Genomic DNA, 27,159 nt, shown 5'->3' on the forward strand with positions numbered 1-27,159 from the left:
GAGAGACACTGAGACACTGAGACAGAGAGACACTGAGACACTGAGAGAGACACTGAGACATTGAGACACCGAGAGAGAGAGACTGAGACATTGAGACACAGAGACACTGAGACACTGAGACAGAGAGACACTGAGACACTGAGACAGAGAGACACTGAGACACTGAGAGAGAGAGAGACAGAGAGACAGAGAGACACTGAGACACTGAGACAGAGAGACACTGAGACACTGAGAGAGACACTGAGACATTGAGACACCGAGAGAGAGAGACTGAGACATTGAGACACAGAGACACTGAGACACTGAGACACTGAGACACTGAGACAGAGAGACACTGAGACACTGAGAGAGACACTGAGACATTGAGACACCGAGAGAGAGAGACTGAGACATTGAGACACAGAGACACTGAGACACTGAGACACTGAGACACTGAGACAGACACTGAGACATTGAGACACCGAGAGAGAGAGACTGAGACATTGAGACACCGAGTCACTGAGACACTGAGACACTGAGACAGAGAGACACTGAGACACTGAGAGAGAGAGAGAGACAGAGAGACAGAGAGACACTGAGACACTGAGACAGAGAGACACTGAGACACTGAGAGAGACACTGAGACATTGAGACACCGAGAGAGAGAGACTGAGACATTGAGACACAGAGACACTGAGACACTGAGACACTGAGACACTGAGACAGAGAGACACTGAGACACTGAGAGAGACACTGAGACATTGAGACACCGAGAGAGAGAGAGACTGAGACATTGAGACACAGAGACACTGAGACACTGAGACACTGAGACAGAGAGAGAGAGACACTGAGACACTGAGACACTGAGACAGAGAGAGAGAGACACTGAGACACTGAGACACTGAGACAGAGAGAGACACTGAGACACTGAGACACTGGGACACTGAGACAGAGAGAGACACTGAGACACTGAGACACTGAGACAGAGAGAGAGAGACACTGAGACACTGAGACACTGAGACACTGAGACAGAGAGACACTGAGACACTGAGACACGCGCTCACGCAGGCCGACACCACCGCCACCGCTGCCGCTGCTGCTGCTCCACCTCGTGCAGCGGCGCCTCGCGCTGCACCAGCGGACACGACGCGCTGAGACACTGAGACACTGAGAGAGAGACACTGAGACACTGAGACACTGAGACACTGAGACAGACACTGAGACATTGAGACACTGAGACACTGAGACACTGAGAGAGAGAGACTGAGACATTGAGACACCGAGAGAGAGAGAGACTGAGACATTGAGACACAGAGACACTGAGACACTGAGACAGAGAGACACTGAGACACTGAGACACTGAGAGAGAGAGACACTGAGACATTGAGACACCGAGAGAGAGAGACTGAGACATTGAGACACAGAGACACTGAGACACTGAGACAGAGAGACACTGAGACACTGAGACACTGAGAAAGAGACACTGAGACATTGAGACACCGAGAGAGAGAGACTGAGACATTGAGACACAGAGACACTGAGACACTGAGACAGAGAGACACTGAGACACTGAGACACTGAGAGAGACACTGAGACATTGAGACACCGAGAGAGAGAGACTGAGACATTGAGACACAGAGACACTGAGACACTGAGACAGAGAGACACTGAGACACTGAGACACTGAGAGAGAGACACTGAGACATTGAGACACCGAGAGAGAGAGACTGAGACATTGAGACACAGAGACACTGAGACACTGAGACAGAGAGACACTGAGACACTGAGACACTGAGAGAGAGACACTGAGACATTGAGACACCGAGAGAGAGAGACTGAGACATTGAGACACAGAGACACTGAGATACTGAGACAGAGAGACACTGAGACACTGAGACACTGAGAGAGAGACACTGAGACATTGAGACACCGAGAGAGAGAGACTGAGACATTGAGACACAGAGACACTGAGACACTGAGACAGAGAGACACTGAGACACTGAGACACTGAGAGAGACACTGAGACATTGAGACACCGAGAGAGAGAGACTGAGACATTGAGACACAGAGACACTGAGACACTGAGACAGAGAGACACTGAGACACTGAGACACTGAGAGAGAGACACTGAGACATTGAGACACCGAGAGAGAGAGACTGAGACATTGAGACACAGAGACACTGAGACGCTGAGACACTGAGACACTGAGAGAGACACTGAGACACTGAGACAGAGAGAGAGAGAGACACTGAGACACTGAGACACTGAGACAGAGAGACACTGAGACACTGAGACACTGAGAGAGACACTGAGACACTGAGACAGAGAGAGAGAGAGACACTGAGACACTGAGACAGAGAGACACTGAGACACTGAGACACTGAGAGAGACACTGAGGCACTGAGACACTGAGAGAGACACTGAGACACTGAGACACTGAGAGAGACACTGAGACATTGAGACACCGAGAGAGAGACACTGAGACACTGAGACAGAGAGACACTGAGACACTGAGAGAGAGAGACACTGAGACACTGAGTCACTGAGACACTGAGAGAGACACTGAGACACTGAGACACTGAGAGAGACACTGAGACACTGAGACACTGAGACACTGAGACACTGGGACACTGAGACACTGAGACACTGAGACACTGATACACTGAGAGACACTGAGACATTGAGACATTGAGACACTGAGACACTGGGACACTGAGACACTGAGAGAGACACTGAGACACTGAGACACTGAGACACTGGGACACTGAGACACTGAGAGAGACACTGAGACATTGAGACACCGAGAGAGAGAGACTGAGACATTGAGACACAGAGACACTGAGACACTGAGACAGAGAGACACTGAGACACTGAGACAGAGAGACACTGAGACACTGAGAGAGAGAGAGACAGAGAGACAGAGAGACACTGAGACAGAGAGACACTGAGACACTGAGAGAGAGAGAGAGACAGAGAGACAGAGAGACACTGAGACAGAGAGACACTGAGACACTGAGAGAGAGAGAGAGACAGAGAGACAGAGAGACACTGAGACAGAGAGACACTGAGACACTGAGAGAGAGAGAGAGACAGAGAGACACTGAGACACTGGGACACTGAGACACTGAGACACTGAGACACTGGGACACTGAGACACTGAGACAGAGAGAGACACTGAGACACTGGGACACTGAGACAGAGAGAGACACTGAGACAGAGAGAGACACTGAGACACTGGGACACTGAGACAGAGAGAGACACTGAGACAGAGAGAGAGAGAGACACTGAGACAGAGACACTGAGACACTGAGACAGAGAGAGAGAGAGACACTGAGACATTGAGACACTGAGAGAGAGAGACTGAGACATTGAGACACAGAGACACTGAGACATTGAGACACAGAGACACTGAGACACTGAGACATTGAGACACAGAGACACTGAGACACTGAGACACTGAGACATTGAGACACAGAGACACTGAGACACTGAGACATTGAGACACTGAGACACTGAGACACTGAGAGAGAGAGACTGAGACATTGAGACACTGAGAGAGAGACACTGAGACATTGAGACACTGAGACACTGAGACATTGAGACACTGAGACATTGAGACACTGAGACACTGAGAGAGACACTGAGACACTGAGACACTGAGACACACAGACAGAGAGACACTCAGACACTGAGACACTGAGACACTGAGACAGAGAGACACTCAGACACTGAGACACTGAGACACTGAGAGACACTGAGACACTGAGACACTGAGAGAGAGACACTGAGACACTGAGACACTGAGACACTGAGAGACACTGAGAGACACTGAGACACTGAGACACTGAGACACTGAGACATTGAGACACAGAGACACTGAGACACTGAGACACTGAGACATTGAGACACAGAGACACTGAGACACTGAGACATTGAGACACAAAGACACTGAGACACTGAGACACTGAGACACTGAGAGAGAGAGACTGAGACATTGAGACACTGAGAGAGAGACACTGAGACATTGAGACACTGAGACACTGAGACATTGAGACACTGAGACACTGAGACATTGAGACACTGAGACACTGAGAGAGACATTGAGACACTGAGACACTGAGACACTGAGACACTGAGACACTGAGACACACAGACAGAGAGACACTCAGACACTGAGACACTGAGACAGAGAGACACTCAGACACTGAGACACTGAGACACTGAGAGACACTGAGACACTGAGAGAGAGACACTGAGACACTGAGACACTGAGAGACACTGAGAGACACTGAGACACTGAGACACTGAGATACTGAGACACACAGACAGAGAGACACTCAGACACTGAGACACTGAGACACTGAGAGACACTGAGACACTGAGACACACACACAGTACACACACACAGACACACATACAGAGTATACACACACACAGTACACACACACAGACACACACACAGAGTACACACAGTACACACACAGACACACACACACAGTACACACAGTGCACACACAGACACACACACAGAGAACACACAGAGTACACACACAGACACACACATAGAGTACAAAGTAGCCTGGGGCTTACAGCTTCCCACACCTCACCGCCACGCTCCCACACCCCCTTCACTATTTTATTCAGAAGAAGAGCCACTCCCTGTTGTTTGGCAGTCTCCTGCCCCGAGTAGAGGACTGTCCACACCTCATGGTGGCTGGAGCTCCAACCGGTCCACAGGACCTCCTGAATACTGCAGAGATCCAGGCGGTACCGGTCCAGCTCCTGACAGAGGAGTGGCAGCCTCTCCTCCTCAGGGAGCGTCACAGACAGCCTCTCCTGCCCTGAGTGGAGAATTGTCCACCCCTCATGGTGACTGGAGCTCCAACCGGTCCACAGGACCTCCTGAATACCGCAGAGATCCAGGCGGTACCGGTCCAGCTCCTGACAGAGGAGTGACAGCCTCTCCTCCTCAGGGAGCGTCACAGACAGCCTCTCCTGCCCTGAGTGGAGAATTGTCCACCCCTCATGGTGACTGGAGCTCCAACCGGTCCACAGGACCTCCTGAATACTGCAGAGATCCAGGCGGTACCGGTCCAGCTCCTGACAGAGGAGTGGCAGCCTCTCCTCCTCAGGGAGCGTCACAGACAGCCTCTCCTGCCCTGAGTGGAGAATTGTCCACCCCTCATGGTGACTGGAGCTCCAACCGGTCCACAGGACCTCCTGAATACCGCAGAGATCCAGGCGGTACCGGTCCAGCTCCCGACAGAGGAGTGGCAGCCTCTCCTCCTCAGGGAGCGTCACAGACAGCCTCTCCTGCCCTGAGTGGAGAATTGTCCACCTCTCATGGTGACTGGAGCTCCAACCGGTCCACCGGACCTCCTGGACACCACAGAGATCCAGGCGGTACCGGTCCAGCTCCCGACAGAGGAGTGGCAGCCTCTCCTGCCCGGGGCCTCCAGCGCAGGCTTAGCTGGGGGGTGTTACTGCCACGGCTACCGGTGCGAGTTCGTGCTCAGTGGAGGTGTTACCAGCCCCTCACACGCACACTCACCCCGCACACTCACCCCCACACACTCACACTCACCCTCGCACTCACCCTCGCACACTCACCCCCACACACGCACACTCACTCCCGCACTCACCCCCACACTCACCCCACGCATTCATGCTCGCACTCACCCCCGCACACTCACCCCCGCACTCACTCTCGCACTCACCCCCACACTCACCCTCGCACTCACTCTCGCACTAACCCCCACACTCACCCACACACTCACCCCCCACACTCACCCCCACACTCACCCCCCACACTCACCCCCGCACTCACCCCTACACTCACCCCCACACTCACCCACACACTCACTCTCGCACTCACCCCCACACTCACCCCCACACACTCACCCACACACACTCACACTCACCCCCACACTCACCCACACAATCACCGCCACACTCACCCTCGCACTCACACTCACCCCCACACTCACTCCCACACACTCACCTCCACACTCACTCCCACACACTCTCTCCCACACTCACCCGCACACTCACTCCCACACACTCACCCCCACACTCACCCCCACACTCACCCCCACACTCACTCCCACACACTCTCTCCCACACTCACCCGCACACTCACCCCCACACTCACTCCCACACACTCACCCCCACACTCACCCCCACACTCCCCCCCACACACTCACCCTCGCGCTAACCCCCACACACTCACCCCACACACTCACCCTCGCACTCACCCCCACACTCTCCCCCACACACTCACCCCCACACACTCACACTCACCCCCGCACTCACCCCCACACTCACTCTCACCCCAACACACTCACCCCCACACACTCACCCCCACACTCACCCACACACTCACCCACACACTACTCACCCCGCACACTCGCCCCCACACTCAGGACAACCTCACAGTATCCACCCTTGCCCTGTACCCCAAGTGTCACCCATCAACGCGCTGCGCCTCACAAACCGCGGTATCCCACGTGTCGCTGAGGGGCATTGACACCACGAGACCAATCGCACACCACCGCACACCACCGCAGCACGCCACTGGATGTTCACCCATCCTATGCGTCCCAGAAGTGTGCAGCGTTATTACACAATAAACGTCGCTAACACACTCACGAACCCTTTTGCCGGTCTGAGACGTCCGCTCGCTGCAAGTCGATGGGTGGGTGTGTGTGGTTGGGTGTGGGTGTGTGGGTGGGTGTGTGGATGGGTGGGTGTGTGGATGGGTGGGTGTGTGGGTGGGTGTGTGGGTGGGTGAGTGTGTGGGTGCGTGGGTGGGTGTGTGGGTGGGTGAGTGTGTGGGTGGGTGGGTGTGTGTGGGTGGGTGTAGATGGGTGTGTGTAGATGTGTGTGTGAGTGGGTGTGTGGGTGGGTGAGTGTGTGGAGGGGTGTGTGTGTGGGTGGGTGTGTGGATGGGTGTGTGGGTGGGTGTGTGGTGGGTGTGTGTGGGTGGGTGTGTGGGTGGGTGAGTGTGTGTGGATGGGTGTGTGTGTGGGTGGGTGTGTGGATGGGTGGGTGAGTGTGTGGGTGAGTGTGTGGGTGGGTGTGTGGGTGGGTGTGTGGGTGGGTGTGTGGGTGTGTGTGTGGGTGGGTGTGTGGGTGGGTGTGTGGATGGGTGTGTGTGTGGATGGGTGTGTGGGTGGGTGTGTGGGTGGGTGGGTGTGTGGGTAGGTAGGTGTGTGAGTGGGTGGGTGTGTGGGTGGGTGTGTGTGTGGGTGTGTGGGTGGGTGAGTGTGTGGGTGAGTGTGTGGGTGAGTGTGTGGGTGGGTGAGTGTGTGGGTGGGTGAGTGCGTGAGTGTGTGGGTGGGTGAGTGGGTGAGTGTGTGGGTGTGTGAGTGTGCGGATGGGTGTGTGGGTGTGTGTGTGGATGGGTGTGTGTGTGGGTGTGTGTGTGGGTGTGTGTGGATGGGTGTGTGGGTGGGTGAGTGTGCGGGTGGGTGTGTGGGTGTGTGTGTGTGGATGGGTGTGTGGGTGTGTGTGTGGGTGTGTGTGGATGGGTGTGTGGGTGGGTGTGTGTGGATGGGTGTGTGGGTGTGTGTGTGGGTGTGTGTGGATGGGTGTGTGGGTGGGTGTGTGTGGATGTGTGTGTGTGGGTGGGTGAGTGTGTGGGTGTGTGTGTGGATGTGTGTGGGTGGATGAGTGTGTGGGTGTGTGTGTGGGTGTGGGTGTGTGTGGGTGTGTGTGTGTGTGGGTGTGTGTGTGGATGGGTGTGTGGGTGGGTGAGTGTGTGGGTGTGTGTGGGTGGATGAGTGTGTGTGTGCTGAGTGTGTGGGTGGGTGTGTGTGGATGGGTGTGTGGGTGGGTGTGTGGATGGGGGTGGGTGGGTGTGTGGATGGGTGTGTGGGTGGGTGTGTGGATGGGTGTGTGGGTGGGTGTGTGGATGGGGGTGGGTGTGTGTGGATGGGTGTGTGGGTGGATGTGTGTGGATGGGGGTGGGTGGGTGTGTGGATGGGTGTGTGGGTGGGTGTGTGGATGGGGGTGGGTGGGTGTGTGGATGGGTGTGTGGGTGGGTGTGTGGATGGGGGTGGGTGGATGAGTGTGTGGGTGCTGAGTGTGTGGGTGAGTGTGTGGATGGGTGTGTGGATGGGTGTGTGGATGGGTGTGTGGATGGGTGTGTGGATGGGTGTGTGTGGATGGGGGTGGGTGTGTGTGGATGGGTGTGTGGGTGGGTGTATGTGTGTGGATGGGGGTGGGTGTGTGTGGATGGGTGTGTGGATGGGTGTGTGGGTGGATGTGTGTGGATGGGGGTGGGTGTGTGTGGATGGGTGTGTGGGTGGGTGTGTGGGTGTGTGGGTGGGTGTGTGGATGGGGGTGGGTGTGTGGGTGAGTGTGTGGGTGGGTGTGCGGGTGGGTGTGTGGATGGGTGTGTGGGTGGGTGAGTGTAGCAGACGGACAGAAAATATGGCATCTGTGCAGGACCGCCCTTTCCTGAAACCGCATTGGGGCTCCGCAAGCCTCTCCTCAGCGTGCCTAGCAAGGCGATGTTGAATAATCCTTGCCAGGACCTTTCCCGGCACACTGAGGAGTGAGACGCCCCTGTAGTTGTTACAGTCTGTGCGGTCCCCCTTCTTTAAGAGGGGGACCACCAGGGCATCCTTTCAATCCTGCGGAACCCGTCCAGTGGTTCAGACAGTTGTTGTGATGTCATGTAGGCAGGGCCAGACCTTGGTCACGTGAGGCCCCCCCCCACCGCCCGCTTTCCTATATTGGTGTCTTTCTTGTCTTCCTCCTCCTAGCAAAATCATCCACTAGATCGTCAAAATCTCGCTGTCTGACAAGGTCTGACTCTATTGACATGAGTGACAATGAGCCGAGACGTGTTTGGCACATGCTACTCGGTAGCTCATTTTTAAATCCTTTTTATTAAGTTCGCTTGCTTGCGTGCTTGCTTGCTTGCTTAGGACCGTGTAAATCTTTCGGTCGTTTTTTAACCCACTTCCCGTGATCCAATCGAGTTGACATTTTCCACACAGACTCGTTGTGCGTGACAATTTATTTTCGTGAAAATTTTTCCCCAAAATTTTACACTTTTTAGGAAAAAAATAATTATATTTAATTACCAATTGCTTAATGGTGGCAGGCAATCATCTGACCCATAGGTGGCAGCCATCTCAAGTCAGAGGACGAGAGGACTCTAGCCACCACGCATATAAAGAATTTATAGTGAAAAACTTTGTTTTTACGGGTTAACTTTGTAATAATTGAGTTGTTAAGGGCGAACTCAGCTCTCAACAAACGACGAGGCCCTCGGTCTCACTAGCCAACTTTTTAGTTGCAGCTAATTTGGTTGTAAGGGCAGCTAGCTGGCAATAAGTAACATAAAAAAATACTTTTTTTTAAAACACGCTTTAATGAAATGTACCCTACTCGTAATGGCAGAACTCCACGACTTTTAAATACAATTGATAGAATATGGTATTAAATTTCGATTTAAAGCTTTTTTGACTGCAGTGATTCATCTTATCGGTTCTTTCGGTAAAGTCACGTAGAAGGGAAATAATAAAATAATAAAAATAAAACACAATAAAATTCTCCCGACGTTTCGGCCACAACGCAAGCAGCCGTCCTCAGGTGAAGAACAGGTCTGTCGGAAAGACAGCGTCTCATTCAGACGCTGCCAGATTTGGAATCAGCACCCCAAAATTACCTTAAACCCGTTGGAATAGCGCCATGCCGCCTCCTCACCGCCAGGTGGCGGAGTTACTCAGCGAGAGACGCAGAGGAACTGTCCAGACTCACACACAGATTCACCCAGAGACTCACACAGAGACTCACACAGAGACTCACAGAGACTCACATAGAAACTCACAGACTCACACAGAGACCCACACACTCACACAGAGACTCACACAGAGACCCACAGACTCACACAGAGACCCACAGACTCACACACAGAGACCCACAGACTCACACAGAGACCCACAGACTCACACAGAGACTCAGAGACTCACACAGAGACCCACACACTCACACAGAGACTCACACAGAGACTCACACAGAGAGACCCACACACTCACACAGAGACCCACAGACTCACACAGAGACTCACAGACTCACACAGAGACCCACAGACTCACACAGAGAGACCCACAGACTCACACAGAGACCCACAGACTCACACAGAGAGACCCACAGACTCACACACATAGACCCACAGACTCACACACATAGACCCACAGACTCACACAGAGACCCACAGACTCACACACATAGACCCACAGACTCACACACATAGACCCACAGACTCACACAGAGAGACCCACAGACTCACACAGAGACACACAGACACACACACAGAGAGACCCACAGACTCACACACACAGAGACCCACAGACTCACACAGAGACCCACAGACTCACACACACAGACCCACAGACTCACACACAGAGACCCACAGACTCACACAGAGGGCCCCAAAGACTCACACAGAGAGACCCACAGACTCACACAGAGACCCACAGACTCACACAGATATACCCACAGACTCACACAGAGAGACCCACAGACTCACACAGAGAGACCCACAGACTCACACACAGAGAGACCCACAGACTCACACAGAGACCCACAGACTCACACAGAGATCCGCACTCACACACAGAGACACACAGACTCACACACATAGACCCACAGACTCACACACATAGACCCACAGACTCACACAGAGAGACCCACAGACTCACACAGAGACACAGACACAGAGACCCACAGACTCACACACACAGAGACCCACAGACTCACACAGAGACCCACAGACTCACACACACAGACCCACAGACTCACACACAGAGACCCACAGACTCACACAGAGGGCCCCAAAGACTCACACAGAGAGACCCACAGACTCACACAGAGACCCACAGACTCACACAGATATACCCACAGACTCACACAGAGAGACCCACAGACTCACACAGAGAGACCCACAGACTCACACACAGAGAGACCCACAGACTCACACAGAGACCCACAGACTCACACAGAGATCCGCACTCACACACAGAGACACACAGACTCACACACATAGACCCACAGACTCACACACATAGACCCACAGACTCACACAGAGAGACCCACAGACTCACACAGAGACACAGACACAGAGACCCACAGACTCACACACACAGAGACCCACAGACTCACACAGAGACCCACAGACTCACACACACAGACCCACAGACTCACACAGAGAGACCCCACAGATGGAACACGTGGTATACGCCACGTGTTCCTCTTCCCGCCTCCACGTGGCGAGAGTCGAGGTCGCTGCTGCTGCTGCTGCTTCACCCAGCCGAGTGCCACGCGGTCTCGTGGTGCCAGGAGGGCTCCATGGCCCGTGCCGACCGCGGTCGCTGGCCATGTCACCGACTGCAACGATGAGCGTCGCCGGCGGTGTCGAGGTCGTCCCCAGCAGGAGGAGAAGGAGGCTCGTGAAGGACGCCGCTGCTGCCGCTGCTGCTGCTACTGGGCAGTTGGAGGCAGTCGCCCTCCAGCAACAGCGGAGAGGCAGAGGAGCGACGCTCACAACAACGAGCGGAGCGCCGGGCGGATAAAATACATGGCAGCTGCTGGGTCTGTCCCGTGACCTCCTCTTCCTCCTGCACCTAGCCTGGCACAGCAGTCAGCTCATGGCACCTGCTGGGTCTGTCCCGTGACCTCCTCCTCCTGCACCTAGCCTGGCACAGCAGTCAGCTCATGGCATCTGCTGGGTCTGTCCCGTGACCTCCTCCTCCTGCACCTAGCCTGGCACAGCAGTCAGCTCATGGCACCTGCTGGGTCTGTCCCGTGACCTCCTCCTCATGCACCTAGCCTGGCACAGCAGTCAATCTATGACACCTGCTGGGTCTGTCACGTGACCTCCTCTTGCACCTAGCCTGGCACAGCAGTCAACCCATGACATCTGCTGGGTCTGTCCCCGTGACCTCCTCCTCCTGCACCTAGCCTGGCACAGCACTCAACCCATGGCACCTGCTGGGTCCGTCTCGTGACCTCCTACTCCTGCACCTAGCCTGGCACAGCAGTCAGCTCATGGCACCTGCTGGGTTTGTCCCGTGACCTCCTCCTCCTGCACCTAGCCTGGCACAGCAGTCAATCCATGGCACCTGCTGGGTCTGTCCCGTGACCTCCTCCTCCTGCACCTAGCCTGGCACAGCAGTCAACCCATGACACCTGCTGGGTCTATCCCGTGACCTCCTCCTCCTGCACCTAGCCTGGCACAGCAGTCAATCCATGACATCTGCTGGGTTTGTCCCGTGACCTCCTCCTCCTGCACCTAGCCTGGCACAGCAGTCAGCTCATGACACCTGCTGGGTCTGTCCCGTGACCTCCTCCTCCTGCACCTAGCCTGGCACAGCAGTCAATCCATGACATCTGCTGGGTCTCTCCCGTGACCTTCTCCTCCTGCACCTAGCCTGGCACAGCAGTCAGCTCATGGCACCTGCTGGGTCCGTCTCGTGACCGTGACCTCCTCCTCCTGCACTTAGCCTGGCACAGCAGTCAATCCATGACACCTGCTGGGTCTATCCCGTGACCTCCTCCTCCTGCACCTAGCCTGGCACAGCAGTCAATCCATGACACCTGCTGGGTCTGTACCGTGACCTCCTATCCTCTGTAGAACAGGGGGAGAGAACACACACTCCATTCACTCACTCTCACTCATTCACTCACTTTCACTCTGTAGAACAGGGGGAGAACACACACACACTCCACTCACTCATTCACTCACTCATTCACTCACTCTCACTCATTCACTCACTTTCACTCTGTAGAACAGGGGGAGAACACACACACACTCCACTCACTCATTCACTCACTCATTCACTCACTCTCACTCATTCACTCACTTTCACTCTGTAGAACAGGGGGAGAACACACACACACTCCACTCACTCATTCACTCACTCATTCACTCACTCTCACTCATTCACTCACTTTCACTCTGTAGAACAGGGGGAGAACACACACACTCCATTCACTCACTCTCACTCATTCACTCACTTTCACTCTGTAGAACAGGGGGAGAACACACACACACTCCACTCACTCATTCAGTCACTCTAACTCATTCACTCACTCTCACTCATTCACTCACTTTCACTCTGTAGAACAGGGGGAGAACACACACACACTCCACTCACTCATTCACTCACTCTAACTCATTCACTCACTTTCACTGTAGAACAGGGGGAGAACACACACACACTCCACACACTCCATTCACTCACTAACTCATTCACTCACTTTCACTCTGTAGAACAGGGGGAGAACACACACACTCCACACACTCCATTCACTCACTCTAACTCATTCACTCACTTTCACTCTGTAGAACAGGGGGAGAACACACACACACACTCCACTCACTCATTCAGTCACTCTCACTCATTCACTCACTTTCACTCTGTAGATCAGGGAGAGAACACACACACACCATTCACTCACTCTCACTCATTCACTCACTTTCACTCTGTATAACAGGGGGAGAACACACACACACTCCACTCATTCACTCTCACTCATTCACTCACTTTCACTCTGTAGAACAGGGGGAGAACACACACACACACTCCACTCATTCACTCACTTTCACTCTGTAGAACAGGGGGAGAACACACACACACACACTCCACTCATTCACTCACTCACTCATTCACTCACTTTCACTCTGTAGAACAGGGGGAGAACACACACACTCCACTCACTCATTCAGTCACTCTCACTCACAGCAGATTAGGGGGAGAGAACGCACACACTCCATTCACTCACTCTCACTCATTCACTCACTTTCACTCTGTAGAACAGGGGCAGAACACACACTCCACTCACTCACTCATTCAGTCACTCTCACTCACTCATTCACTCACTTTCACTCTGTAGAACAGGGGGAGAACACACACTCCACTCACTCACTCATTCAGTCACTCTCACTCACTCATTCACTCACTTTCACTCTGTAGAACAGGGGGAGAACACACACTCACTCCACTCACTCATTCACTCACTTTCACTCTGTAGAACAGGGGGAGAGAACACACACTCCATTCACTCACTCTCACTCATTCACTCACTTTCACTCTGTAGAACAGGGGGAGAACACACACACACTCCACTCACTCATTCACTCACTCATTCACTCACTCATTCACTCACTCTCACTCATTCACTCACTTTCACTCTGTAGAACAGGGGGAGAACACACACACACTCCACTCACTCATTCACTCACTCATTCACTCACTCTCACTCATTCACTCACTTTCACTCTGTAGAACAGGGGGAGAACACACACACTCCATTCACTCACTCTCACTCATTCACTCACTTTCACTCTGTAGAACAGGGGGAGAACACACACACACTCCACTAACTCATCCACTCACTTTCACTCTGTAGAACAGGGGTAGAACACACACACACTCCACTCACTCATTCACTCACTCATTCACTCACTCTCACTCATTCACTCACTTTCACTCTGTAGAACAGGGGGAGAACACACACACACTCCATTCACTCACTCTCACTCATTCACTCACTTTCACTCTGTAGAACAGGGGGAGAACACACACACACACTCACTCATTCACTCACTTTCACTCTGTAGAACAGGGGGAGAACACACACACACACTCCATTCACTCACTCTCACTCATTCACTCACTCTCACTCTGTAGAACAGGGGTAGAACACACACACACTCCACTCACTCATTCACTCACTTTCACTCTGTAGAACAGGGGTAGAACACACACACACTCCACTCACTCATTCACTCACTCATTCACTCACTCTCACTCATTCACTCACTTTCACTCTGTAGAACAGGGGGAGAACACACACACACTCCATTCACTCACTCTCACTCATTCACTCACTTTCACTCTGTAGAACAGGGGGAGAACACACACACACACTCACTCATTCACTCACTTTCACTCTGTAGAACAGGGGGAGAACACACACACACACTCCACTCACTCACTCTCACTCATTCAGTCACTCTCACTCTGTAGAACAGGGGTAGAACACACACACACTCCACTCACTCATTCACTCACTCTCACTCATTCACTCACTTTCACTGTAGAACAGGGGGAGAACACACACACACTCCACACACTCCATTCACTCACTCTAACTCATTCACTCACTTTCACTCTGTAGAACAGGGGGAGAACACACACACACTCCACACACTCCATTCACTCACTCTAACTCATTCACTCACTTTCACTCTGTAGAACAGGGGGAGAACACACACACACACTCCACTCACTCATTCAGTCACTCTCACTCATTCACTCACTTTCACTCTGTAGAACAGGGAGAGAACACACACACACCATTCACTCACTCTCACTCATTCACTCACTTTCACTCTGTAGAACAGGGGGAGAACACACACACACACTCCACTCATTCACTCTCACTCATTCACTCACTTTCACTCTGTAGAACAGGGGGAGAACACACACACACACTCCACTCACTCACTCTCACTCATTCAGTCACTCTCACTCTGTAGAACAGGGGTAGAACACACACACACTCCACTCACTCATTCACTCACTCTCACTCATTCACTCACTTTCACTGTAGAACAGGGGGAGAACACACACACACTCCACACACTCCATTCACTCACTCTAACTCATTCACTCACTTTCACTCTGTAGAACAGGGGGAGAACACACACACACTCCACACACTCCATTCACTCACTCTAACTCATTCACTCACTTTCACTCTGTAGAACAGGGGGAGAACACACACACACACTCCACTCACTCATTCAGTCACTCTCACTCATTCACTCACTTTCACTCTGTAGAACAGGGAGAGAACACACACACACCATTCACTCACTCTCACTCATTCACTCACTTTCACTCTGTAGAACAGGGGGAGAACACACACACACACTCCACTCATTCACTCTCACTCATTCACTCACTTTCACTCTGTAGAACAGGGGGAGAACACACACACACACTCCACTCATTCACTCACTTTCAATCTGTAGAACAGGGGGAGAACACACTCCACTCATTCACTCACTTTCACTCTGTAGAACAGGGGGAGAACACGCACACTCCACTCACTCATTCAGTCACTCTCACTCACAGCAGATTAGGGGGAGAGAACGCACACACTCCATTCACTCACTCTCACTCATTCACTCACTTTCACTCTGTAGAACAGGGGCAGAACACACACTCCACTCACTCACTCATTCAGTCACTCTCACTCACTCATTCACTCACTTTCACTCTGTAGAACAGGGGGAGAACACACACTCACTCCACTCACTCATTCACTCACTTTCACTCTGTAGAACAGGGGGAGAACACACACTCACTCCACTCACTCATTCACTCACTTTCACTCTGTAGAACAGGGAGAGAACACACACACACCATTCACTCACTCTCACTCATTCACTCACTCATTCACTCACTCTCACTCATTCACTCACTTTCACTCTGTAGAACAGGGGGAGAACACACACACACTCCACTCACTCATTCACTCACTCATTCACTCACTCTCACTCATTCACTCACTTTCACTCTGTAGAACAGGGGGAGAACACACACACTCCATTCACTCACTCTCACTCATTCACTCACTTTCACTCTGTAGAACAGGGGGAGAACACACACACACTCCACTAACTCATTCACTCACTTTCACTCTGTAGAACAGGGGTAGAACACACACACACTCCACTCACTCATTCACTCACTCATTCACACACTCACACTCATTCACTCACTTTCACTCTGTAGAACAGGGGGAGAACACACACACACTCCATTCACTCACTCTCACTCATTCACTCACTTTCACTCTGTAGAACAGGGGGAGAACACACACACACACACTCACTCATTCACTCACTTTCACTCTGTAGAACAGGGGGAGAACACACACACACACACACTCCATTCACTCACTCTCACTCATTCAGTCACTCTCACTCTGTAGAACAGGGGTAGAACACACACACACTCCACTCACTCATTCACTCACTTTCACTCTGTAGAACAGGGGTAGAACACACACACACTCCACTCACTCATTCACTCACTCATTCACTCACTCTCACTCATTCACTCACTTTCACTCTGTAAAACAGGGGGAGAACACACACACACTCCATTCACTCACTCTCACTCATTCACTCACTTTCACTCTGTAGAACAGGGGGAGAACACACACACACACTCACTCATTCACTCACTTTCACTCTGTAGAACAGGGGGAGAACACACACACACACTCCACTCACTCACTCTCACTCATTCAGTCACTCTCACTCTGTAGAACAGGGGTAGAACACACACACACTCCACTCACTCATTCACTCACTCTCACTCATTCACTCACTTTCACTGTAGAACAGGGGGAGAACACACACACACTCCACACACTCCATTCACTCACTCTAACTCATTCACTCACTTTCACTCTGTAGAACAGGGGGAGAACACACACACACTCCACACACTCCATTCACTCACTCTAACTCATTCACTCACTTTCACTCTGTAGAACAGGGGGAGAACACACACACACACTCCACTCACTCATTCAGTCACTCTCACTCATTCACTCACTTTCACTCTGTAGAACAGGGAGAGAACACACACACACCATTCACTCACTCTCACTCATTCACTCACTTTCACTCTGTAGAACAGGGGGAGAACACACACACACACTCCACTCATTCACTCTCACTCATTCACTCACTTTCACTCTGTAGAACAGGGGGAGAACACACACACACACACTCCACTCATTCACTCACTTTCAATCTGTAGAACAGGGGGAGAACACACTCCACTCATTCACTCACTTTCACTCTGTAGAACAGGGGGAGAACACACACACTCCACTCACTCATTCAGTCACTCTCACTCACAGCAGATTAGGGGGAGAGAACGCACACACTCCATTCACTCACTCTCACTCATTCACTCACTTTCACTCTGTATAACAGGGGCAGAACACACACTCCACTCACTCACTCATTCAGTCACTCTCACTCACTCATTCACTCACTTTCACTCTGTAGAACAGGGGGAGAACACACACTCACTCCACTCACTCATTCACTCACTTTCACTCTGTAGAACAGGGGGAGAACACACACTCACTCCACTCACTCATTCACTCACTTTCACTCTGTAGAACAGGGAGAGAACACACACACACCATTCACTCACTCTCACTCATTCACTCACTCATTCACTCACTCTCACTCATTCACTCACTTTCACTCTGTAGAACAGGGGGAGAACACACACGCACTCCACTCACTCATTCACTCACTTTCACTCTGTAGAACAGGGGGAGAACACACACACTCCATTCACTCACTGACTCATTCAACCACTCATTCAAGCACTCTCACCCCACTCCACCCACCCACCCCACCCACCCACCCTACACCACTCCATCACTCCACCCACCCACCCACCCTACACCACTCCATCACTCCACCCACCCACCCACCCCACACCACTCCTGCAAACCGAGTAACTTAATTTCTGGAAGCAGAAAAAGGATCGGGAATAGACGAAGATGTTAATGTCAAGTTGTTGTTAAGTTGTTGTTAAGTTGTTGTTGCTAAGTTGTTGTTGTTAAGTTGTTGTTGTTAAGTTGTTGTTGTTGTTAAGTTGTTGTTGTTAAGTTGTTGTGGTTTCAAATGTTGCAGGTTTTTAAAATAGAACATTCTAAACGCAAAAATTAAACCGCGGTGGACACTGTTGTTGTGGTGGTTGTAATTGTTGTAGTTCTGGTTATTGTGGTTGTTGTTGTGATTGTTGTGGTGGTAGTTGTTGTGGTAGTTGTTGTGGTGGTTGTCATGGTGGTTATGGCTGTTTGTGGTGGTTGTGGCTGTTGTGGTGGTGGTTGTTGTGGTGGTAGTAGCTGTTGTTCTGGTTGTTGTGGTTGTTGTGACTGTTGTGGTTTATGTTGTTGTGATTTATGTTGTTGTGATTATTGTGGTTTATGTTGTTGTGGTTGTTGTGATTGTTGTGGTTTGTTGTTGTGGTTGTTGTTGTGATTGTTGTGGTTTATGTTGTTGTGATTGTTGTGGTTTGTTGTTGTGGTTGTTGTTGTGATTGTTGTGGTTTGTTGTTGTGGTTGTTGTTGCGATTGTTGTGGTTTATGTTGTTGTGATTGTTGTGGTTTATGTTGTTGTGATTGTTGTGGTTTATGTTGTTGTGATTGTTGTGGTTTGTTGTTGTGGTTGTTGTTGTGATTGTTGTGGTTTGTTGTTGTGGTTGTTGTTGTGATTGTTGTGGTTTATGTTGTTGTGATTGTTGTGGTTGTTGTTGTGATTGTTGTGGTTTATGTTGTTGTGATTGTTGTGGTTTAGATTGTTGTGGTTTATGTTGTTGTGGTTGTTGTTGTGGTTTATGTTGTTGTGGTTTATGTTGTTGTGGTTGTTGTGATTGTTGTGGTTTTTGTTATTGTTGTTGTTCCATCATCTCGAGACGCGGTCATCGTTTTGTTTAAAAACCCAAAATGAGTGAACGTCGCGCGCGTGTCCTTGGGTAGAACCTCCTCCTCCCCAAGTCGTTACGGCAAAAGTGTTTTTTTATTATCATCAATCATCATCGTCATTAATTATCGTTAATTACCGAGACTTTGTATTTAATAGTAGAGTGACATGCATGGGCATGCGTCGATAAAATACCAACAGAAGAGAGAGAGGGAGACGCAGCGCTACACAGCACGGACAGAGACACCTCCAGGCCAGAGGCACACAGAGACACCTCCAGGCCAGAGGCACACAGAGACAAAGACACACAGAGACAGAGACACACAGAGACACACAGAGACAAAGACACACAGACACACAGAGACACCTCCAGGCCAGAGACACACAGAGACACACAGAGACACCTCCAGTCCAGAGACACACAGAGACAAAGACACACAGAGACAGAGACACACAGAGACACACACAGAGGCACACAGAGACACACAGAAACACCTCCAGTCCAGAGACACACAGAGACACACAGAGGCACACAGAGACACCTCCAGTCCAGAGACACACAGAGACACACAGAGACAAAGACACACAGACACAGAGACACACAGAGACACCTCCAGGCCAGAGGCACACAGAGACACACAGAGACAGAGACACACAGAGGCACACAGAGACACCTCCAGGCCAGAGGCACACAGAGACACACAGAGACAGAGACACACAGAGACACACAGAGACACCTCCAGTCCAGAGACACACAGAGACACACAGAGACAAAGACACACAGAGACAGAGACACACAGAGACACACAGGGACACCTCCAGGCCAGAGGTACACAGAGACACACAGAGACAGAGACACACAGAGACACACAGAGACACCTCCAGTCCAGAGACACACAGAGACACACAGAGACAAAGACACACAGAGACAGAGACACACAGAGACACACAGAGACACACAGAGACACCTCCAGGCCAGAGGCACACAGAGACACCTCCAGGCCAGAGGCACACAGAGACACACAGAGACAGAGACACACAGAGACACACAGAGACACCTCCAGTCCAGAGACACACAAAGACACACAGAGACAAAGACACACAGAGACAGAGACACACAGAGACACACAGAGACACACAGAGACACCTCCAGGCCAGAGGCACACAGAGGCACACAGAGACACACAGAGACAGAGACACACAGACACAGAGACACACAAAGACACACAGAGACAGAGACACACAGAGACACACAGAGACACCTCCAGGCCAGAGGCACACAGAGACACACAGAGGCACACAGAGACAGAGACACACAAAGACACACAGAGACACACAGACACAGAAACACACAAAGACACACAGAGACAGAGACACACAGAGACACCTCCAGGCCAGAGGCACACAGAGACACACAAAGGCACACAGAGACAGAGACACACATACACAGAGACACACAGAGACACACAGAGACACACAGAGACAGAGACACACAGAAACACTTCCAGTCCAGATACACACAGAGACAGAGACACACAGAGACAGAGACACACAGAGACAGAGACACACAGAGACAGAGACACACACAGAGACACACAGAGACAGAGACACACAGAGACACACAGAGACAGAGACACACACAGAGACACACAGAGACACACAGAGACACCTCCAGGCCAGAGGCACACATACACCTCTAGTCCAGAGACACAGAGACACACAGAGACACACGGAGACACACAGAGACACCTCCAGTCCAGAGACACACAGAGATAGAGACACACAGAGACACCTCCAGTCCAGAGGCACACAGAGACACACAGAGACAGACACACAGAGACAGACACACAGAGACACACAGAGACACACAGAGACAGAGACACGCAGAGACACACAGACACTGAGACACGGAGATGCTGAGACACAAACACTGAGACACGGAGATACTGAGACACGGAGATACTGAGACACACAGACACTGAGACACACAAACACTGAGACACACCGACACTGAGACACACAGACACTGAGACACGGAGACACACAGACACTGAGACACACAGACACTGAGACACGGAGACACACAGACACTGAGACACACCGACACACAGACACTGAGACACACAGACATTGAGACACACAGACACTGAGACACGGGGACAGAGACACAGAAATACGCCGAGACACATGGACATGCGGACAGACAGACAGACACGGAGCAACTGAGACTCATGGACATGGGGAGATAGACACTGAGACACAGTCAGCGAGGCACGCGGACAGAGAGACACAGGGATACACAGACATTAGAGACAGAGACACAGAAGCAGGGGAGACATTAGAACAGATCAGACAGCCACATGGGACGCACAGGAGAAGGACACACACAGAGATACACACCCAGATACAGAGATAGACACAGAAATAAACACAGACTACCCACACAGACACACACATTAGCACAGATAGACACAGTGACACATACATAGATATACAGTAACACACACATATAGAGACACACACAGAGATAAACACAGACAAAGACACAGACAAAGGAAGGGAGCGACCCCCCCCCCCCCCAACTGCTCCGACCAATCAAATCGACGGTGCATTTTCTCAGCCCCGCGGGAAGACAAACAATCCGCAAACCGAACGTCCTTCCAACAATAACTCTCCCCCCTCCTGTCCAACACAGAGAGAGAAAGAGATCGTGAAATGTGTGCAAAGGTAGTATCATCGATCGGCAAGTTAAAAAAATAAAATAAATTAACAAAACGAACGTTCAACGAAAACTAAACTAGTGGGAGCCTATCGGCTGTTTCCCGTGAACCAGGCGCGGCCAGGCCTGTGATCAAACCAGAGGCCTGGCCACCGCCGCGCCTTAACTCGAGTTCTTATATTATATTTTATTTATATATATGTACACACACACGCATGCACACATGCAAGCAATTTGGGCCAAGGTGCGAGACTCAACCTTGGGTGCAAAATTCACGACCGACGGGGAGAGGGGGAGGGGGGGGAGTTGAAATAAATTTAAAAATATTAAATGAATAAAATCACATTCCCGGCCACGTTCCTGTCGCCATTTTTGGCAGTCGGCGGCCGCCATCTTGCCAGTCGTTGACGGCCACCATCTTAGCAGTCCGCGGCCGCCATTTTTGGCAGTTGGCGGCCGCCATCTTGTGGCAGTGGCCGCCATTTTGGCAACAGTCGGCGGCCGCCATCTTGGCAACAGTCGGCGGCGGTCGCCATCTTGGCAGCAGTCGGCGGCGGCCGCCATCTTGGCAAGTCAGCGACGGCCGCCATCTTGGCAACAGTCGGCGGCCGCCATCTTGGCAACAGTCGGCGGCGGTCGCCATCTTGGCAAGTCAGCGACGGCCGCCATCTTTGCAACAGTCGGCGGCGGCCGCCATCTTGGCACCAGTCGGCCGCCATCTTGGCAACAGTCGGCAGCGGCCGCCATCTTGGCAACAGTTGGCGGCGGCCGCCATCTTGGCAACAGTCGGCGGCGGCCGCCATCTTGGCAACAGTCGGCGGCGGCCGCCAATTTTGGCAGTGGGTGGCCGCCATTTTGGCACTCCCGCATTCTTGGCCTGTGGTCGCCGTGGGGGGGACACGTGCCGCCACGCTACGCGTAGCGTCTTTATCGAACGCGATGACGACGGAAGGAGGTGGTGGTAAAAGAGGAGGTAGCAGCGAAGATGACGATTGGTGGCAGCGGTGGCAGCGGTGGTGGCGGCGGCGGTTTTTGTCAGCCTTGACCAATAACCGCCCGATCCCACAACCGGATTTGGCTTGTCGGCCCACAGGAGTCCCTGTGGCTTTGTCGCTAAAGCCGGCAGCGTCGGCGGGGACGGGAGGGTTGCGGTGGAGGGAGTAGAACAGCACAGACGGCCTTCGACCCAGGGGGGCGCGGATAAGCAAAACCCTACACAATGGCGATGATACGACATCGTCGTTTCATGGACGCACATGTGCGCGCGTGCGTGCGTGTGCGGATTGGCACGGACCTGCGTCCCGAACGGAACGTCCCTTCAAGTTTCCGGGGGTGTGGGGGGCGCTGCCCGAATTTGTTTTTTTCTGTCAGAGGTGGCGGTTATGTCGGGCATACAAACTCCACTCACTCTGTAGAACAGAGGGAGATCATACAAACTCCACTCACTCACTCTTTAGACCAGGGGGAGATCACACAAACTCCACTCACTCTCAGTCTATAGACCAGGGGGAGATCATACAAACTCCACTCACTCACTCTGTAGAACAGGGGGAGATCATACAAACTCCACTCACTCACTCTGTAGAACAGGGGGAGATCATACAAACTCCACTCACTATGTAGAACAGGGGGAGATCACACAAACTCCACTCACTCACTCTGTAGAACAGGGGGAGATCATATAAACTCCACTCACTCACTCTGTAGAACAGGGGGAGATCATACAAACTCCACTCACTCTCAGTCTATAGAACAGGGGGAGATCATACAACCTCCACTCACTCACTCTGTAGAACAGGGAGATCATACAAACTCCACTCACTCTGTAGAACAGGGGGAGATCATACAAACTCCACTCACTCTGTAGAACAGGGGGAGATCATACAAACTCCACTCACTCTGTAGAACAGGGGGAGATCATACACACTGCACTCACTCTGTAGAACAGGGGGAGATCATACAAACTCCACTCACTCTTTAGAACAGGGGGAGATCACACAAACTCTCACTGTAGACCAGGGGAAGATCATAAAAACTCCACTCACTCTGTAGAACAGGGGGAGATCATACAAACTCCACTCAGGGTCGGGATCAAAACCCACGACCTCCTGTAGACCAAGCTAAGTTGTTAACATCTCCTAGCCACCGTACCTGGGAGATGTTAACGTCTCTCTCTGTCTCTCTACTGAATGCCCGAGGCTCATGACGCTGTGTATGAAGTCCCCGGACGTCGAAGAGATGTTAACTACCTCGCCTGGTCTACAGGAGGATCGTGGGTTCGATGCCGGACACTGACGGACGCCTGCTGTATACTTGGCCCCAAAAGATGTTAACTACCTCGCCTGGTCTACAGGAGGTCGTGGGTTCGATCACGGCCGTGGCGTATGTACATTTGGAGTCTCTCCTATCCAGGTTTTGTCACGGTAAGATCCGGTTTGACACGGTGAGATCAGGTTTGGCACGGTGAGATCAGGTTTGGCACGGTGAGATCAGGTTTGGCACGGTGAGATCAGGTTTGGCACGGTGAGATCAGGTTTGGCACGGTGAGATCAGGTTTGGCACGGTGAGCTCAAGTTTGGCACGGCGGGCACAGTCACAGTTCCACTTTGGTTGTGGGTTTAGCTATGGGAGGAGACCGGAGGCCACACGCAGAACAGAGCGAGATCACACAAACTCCACTCACTCACTCTGTAGAACAGGGGGAGATCATACACACTACACTTACTCACTCTGTAGAACAGGGGGAGATCATACAAACTACACTCACTCTCACTCTGAAGAACAGGGGGAGATCATACAAACTCCACTCTCTCTGTAGAACAGGGAGGGATCATACAAACTCCACTCACTCACTCTGTAGAACAGGGGGAGATCATACAAACCCCACACTCTGTAGAACAGGGGGAGATCATACAAACCCCACTCACTCTGTAGAACAGGGGGTGATCATACAAACTCCACTCATTCACTCTGTAGAACAAGGGGAGAACACACAGACTCCACTCACTCACTCTGTAGAACAGGGGGAGATCATACAAACTCCACTCACTCACTCTGTAAAACAGGGGGAGATCGTACAAACTCAACTCATTCACACACACACATTCACTCACTCACTCACTCAGCCGTTCACTCACCCATCTACCCCCCCACTCACCCATTCTTGAAACCGCTGGAGAGGTTACCAGCGGTTTGGCGATGGTCTGGCTCGCCCCCTGACCCCATGCCGCCATAGGAATGTGGAATATCCACAAGTGGCTCTGCAGGGTTGATAATTACGTCAAATTGGTAACTCGGCGCCACCTCCCGAGGGGAAAACACACTATCCCCGTACAGATGGAACAGATGGAGATTAGTCCACACACGGGGTAGACGGGAGTGAGATGGAACAGATGGAGATTAGTCCACACACGGGGTAGAAGGGAGTGAGATGGAACAGATGGAGATTAGTCCACACACGGGGTAGAAGGGAGTGAGATGGAACAGATGGAGATTAGTCCACACACGGGGTAGAAGGGAGTGAGATGGAACAGATGGAGATTAGTCCACACACGGGGTAGAAGGGAGTGAGATGGAACAGATGGAGATTAGTCCACACACGGGGTAGAAGGGAGTGAGATGGAACAGATGGAGATTAGTCCACACACGGGGTAGAAGGGAGTGAGATGGAGCAGATGGAGATTAGTCCACACACGGGGTAGAAGGGAGTGAGATGGAACAGATGGAGATTAGTCCACACACGGGTGTAGAAGGGAGTGAGATGGAGCAGATGGAGGTTAGTCCACACACGGGGTAGAAGGGAGTGAGATGGAACAGATGGAGATTAGTCCTCACACGGGGTAGAAGGGAGTGAGATGGAACAGATGGATTTTAGTCCACACACGGGGTAGAAGGGAGTGAGATGGAACAGATGGAGGTTAGTCCACACACGGGGTAGAAGGGAGTGAGATGGAACAGATGGAGATTAGTCCACACATGGGGTAGAAGGGAGTGAGATGGAACAGATGGAGATTAGTCCACACACGGGGTAGAAGGGAGTGAGATGGAACAGATGGAGATTAGTCCATACACGGGGTAGAAGGGAATGAGATGGAACAGATGGAGATTAGTCCACACTCTTCAGATGGAGCAGATGGAGATTAGTCCATACACGGGGTAGAAGGGAGTGAGATGGAACAGATGGAGATTAGTCCACACTCTCCAGTATTTTGGCACCATCTGTGCGTGATCACCCCCCCTCCCCACGCTGCTGATTCCTCTAACAAACAGCAGCAGCAGCAGCAAGCGCTGGACAATCGAGGTGGTCACGTGCATAGCCATCACAACAGCAGCAGCATCATCATCGTCATCGTCGCGAGTAACGGCAGTAGTGGCCACTTGAACACGAAGCCGAATTTCGATTTAAAGCTTTCGTGACTGCAGGGATTCATCTTCTTGGTTCTTTCGGTAAAGTCACGTAGAAGGGAAGTAATAAAATAATAAAATTAAAACATAATAAAATAAAATAATTCTCACGACGTTTCGGCTACAACGCAAGCAGCCGTCTTCAGGTGAGAATTATTTTATTTTATTATGTTTTATTTTTATTATTTTATTACTTCCCTTCTACGTGACTTTACCGAAAGAACCAAGAAGACGAAGCCGAATATTGTACAACAACAGAGGGTTTGTTTTTCCTGCGGTTAGATCGGCACAAGGATGTAAATGTTGAGTCATTACACCACCAACAACCCGACACAGCCAATTAGAGAAACCCGCAGGATTTACACTATCAGGGTCGCACTCATTACACACACACACCCTTGCTAATGTTGTCAAGGATAGCTGTAAACCATCATCAGCAGCAGCGGTGGCAGCGGTGGCTTCTGGCTGCTAACCATCGAACACGGACGGTGGTCACCGCACAGTCATCGC

General features: G+C 51.6%; 1 protein-coding gene across 2 annotated transcripts; it reads right to left on the reverse strand.

Moving 5' to 3' along the window:
• Positions 1-19,603: 19,603 nt before the first annotated feature.
• LOC133362888 (keratin-associated protein 10-6-like) lies at positions 19,604-26,748 on the reverse strand. 2 transcript variants are annotated; one of them, XM_061581838.1, is made up of 2 exons: positions 20,187-26,748; positions 19,604-19,813 (listed from the first exon to the last, which is right to left on the reverse strand). In XM_061581838.1, exons 1-2 carry the CDS (start codon positions 21,719-21,721, stop codon positions 19,648-19,650), a joined length of 1,701 nt encoding a protein of 566 aa, XP_061437822.1. In that variant the 5' UTR covers positions 21,722-26,748; the 3' UTR covers positions 19,604-19,647. The 2 variants fall into 2 exon arrangements, with proteins under 2 accessions (XP_061437822.1, XP_061437821.1); XM_061581837.1 differs by having other exon boundaries at positions 19,604-19,800; positions 19,894-26,748.
• Between the last annotated feature and the right edge of the window lie 411 nt (positions 26,749-27,159).

This window comes from Lethenteron reissneri, unplaced genomic scaffold (genome assembly GCF_015708825.2).
Source record: "Lethenteron reissneri isolate LAM-NWPU_2019-01 unplaced genomic scaffold, ASM1570882v1 scaffold_1638, whole genome shotgun sequence".
Classification (NCBI taxonomy): Eukaryota; Metazoa; Chordata; class Hyperoartia; order Petromyzontiformes; family Petromyzontidae; genus Lethenteron; species Lethenteron reissneri.